This window comes from Anser cygnoides, chromosome 10 (genome assembly GCF_040182565.1).
Source record: "Anser cygnoides isolate HZ-2024a breed goose chromosome 10, Taihu_goose_T2T_genome, whole genome shotgun sequence".
NCBI classification, from domain to species: Eukaryota; Metazoa; Chordata; class Aves; order Anseriformes; family Anatidae; genus Anser; species Anser cygnoides.
This window is the reverse complement of record NC_089882.1, coordinates 22,622,717-22,634,852: the sequence shown is the minus strand read 5'-3', so window position 1 is coordinate 22,634,852 and position 12,136 is coordinate 22,622,717. Positions and strand designations below refer to the sequence as shown.

General features: G+C 39.4%; 1 protein-coding gene across 3 annotated transcripts in view; it reads left to right on the top strand.

Moving 5' to 3' along the window:
* The window catches only part of FAM120A (family with sequence similarity 120 member A), a 54,062-nt gene that overhangs the window by 32,128 nt on the left and 9,798 nt on the right, over window positions 1-12,136 (top strand). For 2 of the 3 annotated variants that reach the window (XM_048061572.2, XM_048061571.2), the window contains exons 11-15: window positions 3,868-4,117; window positions 5,474-5,588; window positions 9,336-9,545; window positions 10,501-10,684; window positions 11,663-11,800. In XM_048061572.2, the coding sequence (XP_047917529.2) occupies window positions 3,868-4,117; window positions 5,474-5,588; window positions 9,336-9,545; window positions 10,501-10,684; window positions 11,663-11,800 (897 nt within the window). The remainder of the gene's footprint in view (window positions 1-3,867; window positions 4,118-5,473; window positions 5,589-9,335; window positions 9,546-10,500; window positions 10,685-11,662; window positions 11,801-12,136) is intronic. The other variant, XM_048061573.2, reaches the window with a different exon arrangement.

The window sequence follows — 12,136 nt, the reverse complement described above, 5'->3', positions numbered from 1 at the left end:
TAAAGATAGATTTGAGCTAAGATGCACACTTGTGGCTTGGAAGGGCTAGGTTACACGAATGCGTTTCTTTTGGTTGTCTCTGTTACAGAGTAGCAAGAATTAGGTAGCCTGTGCCAGACAGAGGGAGAGAATAGCGTCTCAAATGGCAAGAGCAGATTTCTCAAATTGATTTGTCACACTCGTTGGCTGCTACTAACTTCTCTGAGGACTACAACACAAGCTATAATGAACTGACAGTGGTGATTCCCCTTTAGTGCCTTTATTTTTATCACTGCTCTGAAAAAAATAAGTATGAAACAGTAATTAACAGAAAAAATCAGAAGAATTAAGAAATTAATTTCTAAAGGCATGTATACTTTCCCTAGGTTTATGTGGAGAATTGATGATTCTACTAATGCATCTAAAATTCTGTCATCTTTATTGTACAAACCATTACACTGGCAATATAATAATTGTGTGTGAATAATTTGCAAGTACATTGTGTGTGAGGGTTATAGGAAGCTGTGAAAAGTACACAATAAACTTGATATGTCAGTATTAGTACTAAATTTATAGACAGTAAGATAATGGATCTTTCTTAAAATGGACTTCTTTCTGTCTTTCAAATCATTATTTTTATGTAGTTGAAAAGTCAATTAAAAACAACAGATCTGCTGGAAGAGGTAGTCAGTGAGGTTTTTTAGTAATAATTGCCTGCTAAGTAATGCCTTTGCTGTACATGTCCTCATGTCTCCTCCCAGAGGACATGAAAAGCTGAATTGCAAAGTTCTTCATTGTGCTTTTACTGCCAAGTGTGCAGCGTTGGCTGTGCTCCCCTTCCTTGTGAGGGGATACAGTCAAAATGTCTGACTTGCTCTTCTTTTCAAGCTCTGAAATGGGTTATTTCCCCGGTTCTAATAAATATATGTATGTAGATGAAACCATCTGCCCTTTCCACTCTGCAAAAACGCACACTTGTACAAGCTGTCGTAACTCCTGGTTGGATCCGAGGGTTTGTTATTTTAAGCCTAGCCATCTTGTGATGTACTGTTCTCCATCAAGGATGTATTCAGCTGACACTGTTTCTGCCAAAAGGAAAGCCGTATCTTGGGCAATAGCCCTTTTGCAAAATCAAGCATGCGTAGCTCAAGCTGTACTGTCAATGATGATGACAAGGCTAGAAGAGTCTTGATTAATTTTCATTAGCTAGCTCATTTTCTGATGGTGGTGGGTAACTCACACCTCATGTTCAGATCATGGAAAAAAATGCAAAGAGAATACCAGAAAAATCTGAGTCACAGGTAGCGGTGAGGGCTCTAACAGACAGCTGGAGCATGCAGAATGCTGCTGCTAATGGCTTCAGAGCCTGTAACAGCATTCACAGGTGTTTATCAAGCTAGTTAGCTTAGTGCAGGTTGGTGCTGACCTTTTTTGCTCTTGGACAGGCCATCAGTGTCCTAAGGGTGATGGTTAAAGCAGACATCAGTACGCAGTGCATTTACTTGGGCTACTGTGAGTAGTCAAATCTACTGATCGGCAGCAGGAGGAAGTTTAGTATAAAAAACAGCATAATTAGCTCTGTGGTGTCGTGGCTGAACATCCTCTGATCCTGAGTGTTTGTTGTTGCTAATGCAGTCTTCAGGGGAGACGTTTCTTATCTCCAAGTGGAAGTCCTGGAAAGAAAACACAAAGCGTTCCTCTGAGGACAGAGATACTCAGCAGTTGAGGAAGATGGCATTTTTGGCAGCAGTCCCAGTACAGAGTTGTCAAATGTGTAAGAAAGGCCCTGGAGAAATAGATACGGACAAGTCCTAGATTCGTCTGTTATGTTAAAGGCTAAATTTGAGTGAACAGTACTGCAGTTACTTTTTGACTTGATACAGCTGTAATTCCTCCTTTCCATCATTTGGGGGGGAGGGAAATGTTTGCCAGTCCACTAGACTGCCCTTCATATTAAACCACTCTCCAAGAAGAATGGTTATCTTTCCCAAAATAACCATTACTCGGCGTAATTTTGAAACCAGGGTGGATCTCCAGCAGGTATGGTATTACTGAGGAAGGTACCTTTTGAGGGAAAACGAATGTTTTTGTTCTGTTTTTACAGACCATTTGTGTTCTGTAAAGCTCTGTCTCCTTGCTGTCATCTGCTGTTAGAGGAGTGGTGAAAGCTGGAGGGGTGGTCTTCTGAGGGTGCTTAGATGTGTGCTCACAAAATTTGCATCTAGTCCCCTCTGGAGGGGCATCCAAACTGAGAAACTGAGTGTAGCTGGGAGTATTGTCTCTGTTGTCAAAAGGAGGTTGAAGGGAAGAAGAGAAGAACTCCAAAACACAAATAACTGGTTTATGTCAATTGTCAACAGTTTGGCTTTCTCACTGCTGAACAGATTAAGCTGTCCTGCATAGTAGCCTCATTGTTTTCCCTAGCCATTTGCTGGGAGAGCTAAGGTTTTGGTCCAAAAGTACCTCTTGCTTCCAAGACGTAAAGCAATTAAACTAGTATTTGAAAGCCTTTGTAAAATCCGTCCTTTCATGTGTCCATGTTTACTGTCCCAGGCCTAAACAAGAAGTGAACACCAGCGTGATACACCCTGCACAAATAACAGAGTAGCTCTGCTGGCTGTTAAAGCCCATCTTAAATAGCTGAGCGGCACATTAAAAACTGGGAGCAACCAAAATAGAACATGATTTTGTCGTGAGGCTACCGACTAAATATATCAGAATATTTATTTTCATTGCTGCGTGTTATCTGTAAAACTTAGCCTGAGGTCTATAAAACATAGCTATACTGCTAGAGTAGTTTTAGTCCAGAAAAGCATGAGAGGGTGCTTTAAGGTATTCTGGAGCTTCTTTTATAATCCAGATCATGGCCTCTGCCATGGTTTGCCTGCCCCTCATTATGAAATCATTTGCAAAGCTGATGTCTGATTGCTGAAGGAGACTTTGTAGCTGTGAGAGCTATCCTGGCACCAGCGGTACTCTCCTCTCAATCCCTAACCGAAAGGCTTCCAGCAGAAAGAGCAGGTCTGTTCTCCTGCGCCGCTTTGCTAGTGGAGGAATCTCTCCGGGCTGTAACCTGAAGCTTCACTAACAAGCTCCTTGAGTCTTTCCACACTGCATAACTGGGCTCTGAGTTAAGAAGGGTGCAAACAAATTTTGAGCTGTGTTAAACTTGGGGTCATCCCAAGGCCAAAGATATCATTTCTCAGCCTTGACTTTTTTTTTTAAAATTGTGTTCTGTTTTAGTTGCCGTCAAACATAAAGAAGGGAGGGGCTTTAGCAGCAATATGGAGTTGAACACAGTTTTCATAGGTGAAAGACAGCATAGCAGACAAAAAATACTAACCTCTTCATAAAAAGCAGTGCTGTAAATTGAAAGGCATGTGCAAATTTCGTAAAATGCTAATTAGAAAAAAAAACAACAACATATAAACCCATATTTGAGATCTAATTCCATTGCAGTATTTGAACAACTATGAAGAAGTATGACATAAGCTTTAAATCTGATTTAAATAAAATCACTAAGGTCATATTGTTCCTAAAAGAGCACATCTAGAAAAATATTTGTATTTATGTACTGATTTTATTGTATTGCTGTAGGTTTTTGATCAATGATGCAGATACTTTAGAGGAAAGTATTGCATATTGATTTGAAAATAATTATTGTAACATTCCTAGTGTACACTTGGTTGCATGCGCTTATTTTGTAAGTGATGGTAATTAAAGGATGGTCCATGCAGAATTTGACTTGACAATACAACAGTGTGATGAGGATGTATCACAATCTCAAAGCGATACTTTTGGGAACAAAGTCTCTTGCATAGAAATTTTTCAATATGTGATACTTCTTAACCCTGAGTTCTCTTTCTTTCAATTGTTGTCATGTTATAGTTTCACCGGTGATAATTAAGGAATGGGCTGCTTACAAAGGAAAATCTCCACAAACCCCTGAGCTGGTGGAAGCACTTGCGTTCAGGGAATGGACCTGTCCTAATCTGAAGAAGCTGTGGCTGGGAAAAGCAGTGGAAGATAAGAACCGAAGAATGAGGGCATTTTTGGCTTGTATGAGATCAGATACACCAGCAATGCTCAATCCAACTAATGTGCCCACTCATCTTATGGTGCTCTGTTGTGTACTAAGGTCAGTGTTACCTTGTGGTAAAACAGAATGAAGGAAAGGTTTTACTTTTCAGCATGAACTCTCTGATATATCTAACTTTGTATTAAACCGAGTATAGAAGGTGTTAATTCCTATTTGCAACTTCGCTGGGTTTGTTTCATTTTTAAAATGTCACTTTTGGCAGTCTTTAAAGCATGCTATATACTTCAAGGTTTCTTTCTTCAGTCTCTGGAGAACTGAAAGGAAGAGAAAAAAAATCTTGTGTTGCAAAGAGGCCACTGTAGCATCTGAATTAATTTACCCTTACTATACTCAAGGCTTCAACTTCAAGAAAAAAAAAAATTGGAGTCTCAGAGGCTGTGATGGTGAAGCTGTAAAGCAAAATAGTAAGCTCTTCAGAGAACAGCTGTTTAACAGCTTATTGGGATTGAAAGTGGATGTGAATGATAGTCTGCCTATGGTGTGTTTAGGTTCCCTGTGATAGAGTTGCTCATCTGGTTGAGATGATGATAACCAACACTTGAAGTATACTACTAAAAAGAAAGTCACAAAGTCCAAAATGTTTATTTAATTTTCAGAATGAAAATTGAACTAGAAATGAAAGTTGCTCACCTTTTTGGGAAGGTGTGATTATTTCAGTATGACTAGCTTATAAATCTGGCAGAATGCAGGGTTGGCTTGTTGCACAGGAGAATTTTTAAGCCATTTTTGAGAGTGATAAATGTAAATTTGTGTTCAGTTCTATCCTATTATGTCTTGCCTTTTGAGCACTGAAAGTCCTTTTTCTCCTTTTAGAGTAGTAACTATACAAAAGAATAGACAAATAGTATCTTAAAGCAGAGCTACTCATTCATTTGGATAGCATGTTTCTTTACTGTGACATATGGCATATATAAATTGTTGTTTACTTAGACATGAAGTTTCATTGGCTACTTATCTGAAGTGGAGACCATAAAATTCACTGACTAAGTCATTTTTGAGTAGCATGTTATTTGGAAGCCATGTTCACAAATCTTTTTACCATTAGTGTTTTTTTTTTTTGTAAAGACCAACAACCTTAACATTATTTTATTTTTAGGTGTATCAGAAACCACTTATGTTTTAAATTCTATTTCAGTGGCCTGTCTTCCACCTCTTCGCTTGGAAGCAGGTCATTCTGTTGTGAATTGCAGAAGTGATTCACAGCCAGTCTGTGTTTGGTTTGATCTTTAATCTTCAAATCTATTTAACATTTTGGCTGTTATAACTATTGAAATCTAGACAACAAAAAATATTTCTGTTTTTGATGTTGCATTCTGCTGACTTCTGATCAAGTAAAATGCTGCTTGATTTATCTGCTAAAGGAAACTATTGGCTAATGACTGGCTTCCTCTGTAGGTATATGGTACAGTGGCCAGGGGTTCGTATACTTCGTCGCCAGGAACTCGATGCTTTTCTTGCCCAAGCGTTGTCTCCAAAGCTCTATGAACCTGACCAGCTTCAGGAACTAAAGGTAGCTCTTAACTATAATTTCCATAACTTAAGAGATTTATTTCCAGCTGACACACGTTGATAACTGTAGCAGGTGATGCATAAATGCCTGTCTCACCAAAAGCCTCGCATGTTTATGTGCACTTTCCAAAATAGTAATCTTCATATTTTTAAGCGTTGTGAAGATTGATAATCAGTCCTGTTTCTTTCACTGAGTAAATAAGTAAAATTTTAAACATGTTCTTATATTACAGAACTCCTGTCACTGTTTAACTAATTGTCTTTTGGAATTTGTAGAACAAATGTGCTTCCATTAAATAGACCTTTTTTTCTTGTGTGTAAATACAAACTTGGCTATTTTTTCATGATTCAGCATTCAGATGACTTTTAAAACAACTAAATGAAGAAGAAATGGAGAATGCCTTGCATAATCTTGAATGCTAAAATGCAGGATTATAAAAGGAAAACATACAGAATTGTAGAAAAATTATTTTAAGGATTTTAAAAATTAAGATCTCAGTTTCTTTTTTTCTAATATTGTAGTATTAGATGAAGTAAATACAGATAAAGTTGTTTAGTGTAGTGTCGTTATTGTAAATACAGAATGCCTGTCAGTCTGTGCAACATCATCTTACTCCAGAGGATTTCTCCACCCAGCTATCACATGCTCACAGTGCAGTTTTCTCTTCCAGCCTTTTAGTTAAATACGAGATTTGGTCTTTGGTTTTTGGTCCTACATTGTTAGCTCATGAAATTTGTTTAGAACCTAAAAAAAAAAAAAAATCTCTACTGTGAATAAAATGGTAGAATTTAGCCCTTCATTTGAAGCAAACATTTTTCTGAATGGAAATAATTATAGATACGGTTTTCTACATAGCATAGGTTACATCAAGTAGTGTATCTGATAACTAGAAGTACTGGGAGGTATTAGGATGTATAAGGAATGGACAACTGGAAGTGATCTATCTGATCTCCTGTCTGCTTTCATGATCAACATAGTAAAGGAGGGGAGATGCTGATCACCTCATCACATAACCTTCTGTTGAAATCATTTTGAATGGTCTTTTTCATATATAGGGCTTAAGTCAGGAAAGTCTAGTTATCCGTTCTGCTCCCAGCTGCGCTCCTTAGTTAAATTGGCAAGGAGAAGCCGGGTATGTATTTTTCAAGTTACTCATATTCACAGGTACACACTGCAAAGGGGCACAGACAAAAGCAGCAGTCCTAGCATTGCTCTTCCAAGAAGAAACCGTTATTAAGCTCATGCAGATTTCATCTATTAGGCTTTTCTAAGGAACGTTTTGCCACTAAAACCTGGTCAGCAAGAGCATTTTTAAAGCCAGCAAGTGACTGTTTCTCTTTTATGGGTGATGAGCAGAGCCTGGCTTGCATTCCTGCATGTAGCAACCTGGCAAGGATTTCTCAGTCTATAAACTAAATCAATCTGCTTGTGGAAACCCAACACCTTAGCCATAGAAATACTAATAAGTGTCAGGGGAAGAAAACGCTACACAATCTATTTGAACTTGTCACGCAGCAACTAGTGTTACCAATGTTACCAATCTTAATGGCAGAGTTAACAGAAAAATTAAATCGTCTTCCTTTTCCCATATTCTGAAGAATGAAAAAGAAAATCCAACAGGAAAAATTTATTTGGCTGTTCTATCACTGTTGAAAAAGATATGAAGAAATACATAGGAGGACAGCTACAATGAACATCTGATGAGTTCGTGCAGGACCACTTGTTTGCTTCAGCACTCAAGACTGGATTGCTGGTAACATGAATTATAAGCATATTAGGGTCTCGAGAACAGCATTTTTGAGTATTGCTCATTAGCATTAATTCCTTGAACAGAGGCTAAATGTAAATGCAGTCTGTCAAGAGAATCATTCAGATGTTTGCCGGAACTCCTTTTCAAGGGAGACATCCATGCTGGAAGCCCTGTGTGCTTACTGGGCCTTTCTGAATTGAATCTCAGAGGTTCTGGCTCTAAGACGACAGCAATTGTGTGAGGAGCAGTGCTTTGTCTTCAGGGAAGCAGTGGCAAACCTCTACCAAAGGAACAAACTGATAGTGAGTTATCCTGTATGCTCAGAAGAAATACAGATGGTCTTATCTGAGTGACAAACACTGGATGTAGCAGAGTAGGAGGGGAGAGCCTTTCAAAGTCTCAGTGAGAGCATGGTTTAAGATATCTACCTCAAGCTCCTAAAGGGGAGTAATTGTACCTGTAGATATCAGTGGAAACTCTAACGACAGTTTTGTAGGCAAGGCTGGATGCATCAAAAACAGCAGAGTATCAGCAATGTAGCATTCAATATCTGTTTTCAAAACACAGCACAATAAACACATAACATGCAGGGGCAGAGATTTTGGAAAAGTTATATACAAGAGTTATCAAAGACTTGATGCAAAGAGGAGGAAACCCCACTGTGAAAATTGCTGGTCTTGGAGATCTAAGAAAGGAATTCCTAGAAAAAATATTTTTTACATTCCAACACAAAATGAAAGGCAGAGACAAGGCAAGTGATGAGTAGCATACAATATTTTTGTTTAATAGAAATTGTTCTCCAAGTATTAATTTTAAATCATACATGAAGAGTAATGTGGATGATTTGCATAATGTGTCTTGGTTAACTGAAAGATGCAATGTTTCATGTGCTGTTGTTACTGTCTTCATATGAAGCAGCTGCTTCTCTTTTTGTTGAAGTCAGACAGAAAGAGCAGCTGAGTTTGAACCCAGCTGCATATCTGCAAAACGATCTGGATAGTCTTTTGGATCTTAAAGGTTGCTTATGCATAAGGAAGGTAATGTAGTTTAATTTTAAAATTTAATACCAAGGTCTTTAAAATGTTCCCAAGAAGGGGATGGTATTTTCAAAGGTGTTTTAGAGGACAGCAGTGATGATATTTTCTTATTCTAAAGCTAAAAATGAATTTGCTGTAAGCAAATCCTTTTTGCTTTCCCCCATCAGCTGCTAGTCACTATGTAATTCTACCTTTGTTTACCTATCCTGCATCCTAAATACAGTTGTCGTATTCATAAAAATATCACTTCATTTATAGGAGACACATTCTAACATAGCAAAATCTTGAACCAAGCTATTATAAAATCCATTATTAAACGCATTGGAAAGGAAATGTGGTATGTAGGAATTAAAATTGAATGCTAACATAGAGCTCATTCCTGAAACTTTCCTTAAGAAAAATCACAGAAGCACAAGATTATTTGAAATGAATTTTTTAATGAACTTTTCTACTGCTGACTTCCTATAAATGTTTGTAAAGCTTTTCTTTACTTTAATATGGTTCAGCCTTGTTGGAAAAAAAAGAAAAACTGTACTGTATAGTACTGCATATTTATCAATGATATTACTGCAGCTAAAGTATGCATCGGATGTGTTTTAGACACTACACACCGCAAATTCAAGATGTGTATTTTACGTAGAGCTTTTACTGACTTCTTGATAATGAATTGAATTCAAATAATTTCTTACGCTTTGTTGTTAAGAAAATAGCTTTTTACTTTTATTTCTCGCCTCTAGAGTTGGTGGATGGGAACAGCAGCCTTCCTGAGTATTGCAATTTTGCATATATAGGTTATAGATTCCCATGGATTCTTCTAGTCAAACTGGCCATTACATGTGAAAAGTCTGATAACCTTTTAAAATCACTGTTTTCGAGAGTTTTGAAAATAATGCAACTATTGGAATAACTCTGAATCATATCACATTATTATCTTACTAAATAAACTATTTTTTTAACCAGATTGAGAATCTCGATCCCCGAGGAATTCAGCTGTCTGCTTTATTTATGAGTGGTGTCGATATGGCACTTTTTGCAAACGATGCTTGTGGGCAGCCAATTCCGTGGGAGCACTGCTGTCCGTGGATGTATTTTGATGGAAAATTATTCCAGACCAAGCTCATCAAAGCAAGCCGGGAGAAAGTTCCGCTCATTGACCTCTGTGATGGTCAGGTGTGTAGTTGCAGAAGTGTGACAGAATATTGTATGCTAGATTTTCAGAAGTGTTAGGTGTGTTTTATCAGTCATTTACTTCACACATCATCTCTCTGCTTAAAAGGGATATACAAAGTGGATGGCTAATAGATACTTGTCAGCTCTATTTACTTTCTTAACTCCGTTGTTGAGCTAGCAACTGTGTCAGAAAGGACTGAGCTGCCATAGTTTTACAATGAAAGGAAATTTCCGATTTATTTTAAAGAGTGCGAAGTCATTCTTATAGTCCTTAAGCTCAAAATCTTTTCACGTTTCTTACAGCCATCATAAAATACAACTGAATTAGATTTTTTATATACCTAGTTTATTTGAAGTTATTATCTAACTGTAAAAACGGAATCTGATAAAATTAACAGTTTACCGAGTGACCAAAACTTTTTTTCCCCAACTGTTTGGGAGGTATGAAATCTTTTAACAAAACAGCTTACTTCCTACTTTTGACTCAATGGAAACTCCTTTTAGATTAGATGTTGATGGTGGCTGTGGTCACACTCAGGCTTGTTAGCCTCCAGACAAATTTTGTTTTGCAGTCCAGGCTTACAATGATTATTCTGTTTAAAGTTTAAAGGGCTGCATTAAGTTTTCAGGAGACTATACACTGAAGTTTCTCAGTTAATTTCTGGAAAACCCTTTTTAACTTTTAAAATTTAGGTGTTTTCAACTTCTAAACTGTCTCAGTTTAGACTCCCATCTCTCTACTGATAAATAAGGATTTTCTTGTGAACACATGATATATCGTTGAGCTATTAGTAGGTATGCAAGATAAATTATTGTAATTTACTAGCTAGCCTTGTGGTACTTATGTACTCCTCTGTTCTCTTGCTTTCTTCTTTGAATTTGTTCTGTGAACATAGCTTTGTACAATTGAAACCAGAATTCTAACATCTGTTTCTGACCTTCTCTTTATTCATAGGCTGAGCAGGCAGCCAAGGTTGAAAAGATGCGTCAGAGCATCCTAGAAGGATTAAATTTCTCCAGGCAGAACCATCCTCTCCCTTTCCCACCTCCACCTGCCATGCCTTTCTATCCAGCTTCTATGTATCCTCGACACTTCGGGCCAGTCCCACCACCTCAGGGCAGGGGGAGAGGCTTTGCTGGTAAGTGATGGGGCAGCAGTGCAAAACACATGGGCATGAAGCGTTACCTTGTTTTTCACATTCCCCAAATTGAACTGATTTGCTTGTTCAATTTCATAGGAAAAATACATAAAAACAACTGTTTGGCACGTATTGTCCTGTGCCAATCACTGCATTTTATTGTTATTTTTATTAGCTGTAGCCTGGCATCATGGAATGTGTTGTATTGCTGCATATTTCCATAAGGATTTTTAGTAGCTGTGCCAGACCACAATGTTTTTACAGCTATTGTATGAAAAAGCAAAAAAAAAAAGAGGAACAGATCAACACTGGATGATATGAAAAGGCTCTTAAATGAACTGTACTTTGCTTCAAAATGTTCATGTTTATAAATATGAAGAGTACCTAAATGAATGGACGCAGTCTAACTCTCGGAGTTGAAGACAACCTTTCCTCCTCCCCACCCCTCTCTATTTTGCTACAGTCATTTAACCATTGGCACCCTCGAGTGTAAATACTGGAGAGCACTGGTTAAACCATTCCAGGCTGTTTCTACAATGATTCCCTTTTTCAAAACCACCCCCAGGTGCATAGGACCGTAGTGTATCGATGCTGGCCATTCAGAGCAAGACGTTCTTGGGGTGCCACCACTGTAGCCATTGAAGCTCATTGCCAAAAAGTAGCTGCAAGCACCTGTGTGCTCGTTGCGCCATAGAGGCTGGTGTAGCTGTTCCAAACCCTAGCAGAAGGCCCGCTCCCTGTGGACGGGAGAGCCCGTGCTCGCCGAAAGCAGCAGGAGAGCTTTGGCCAGTGCTCCCCGAGGCACCGCATAGGCCTGGGCTGGGCCCAGGCACCTCTCACCCGGTGCACAGGAGCGCGGCCCCTGCTGCTGGCGCTGGGAGGAAGGAAGGAGGCAGCAGCGGCCCTGCTAGGGGCCTTCCCGGATGCCTGCCCCCCTCACAGCTTTTCCCCTGTCTTTCTTTACCCTGGGTCTAACAGGAGTCTATGGCTTCGGAGGCCCTTATGGGGAAACAGTAGCCACAGGTGCTTACCGGGCCTTCCGGGTGGCGGCAGCGGCAGGACACTCCGGAGCCTTCTCTGGCAATGAGAGCAACAGGACTAGCAAGTTTCAGGGCGGTAATTATACCCCAAACCCTTTTCTTAGAGCTTCTGGCAACAGCTTCCTTCACTTTACGGTTTGGTCTGAGGCTTCCTACTGACTCCAGTTTCCCTCTCTCCCTAACCGTCTCGGCTCTCCCCCTCCGCAGCTGGCCCAGCTGCTGTGAGGCCGCGCTCTCCGCTCTGCTGCCCGGGCTGTCCCGGCCCCACGCACCCCTCAGTGCCAGCCTCTTGCGCCTAGAAACCCTCCTTCGGGCACAGAATAGCTGCAAACGCAACGAGCCCTTCTGTCTCCTGCGCTTTCAAATGTGAGGGTGCAGTCTGTCGTGAGCTGAACTGTGCTGGAACCTATTA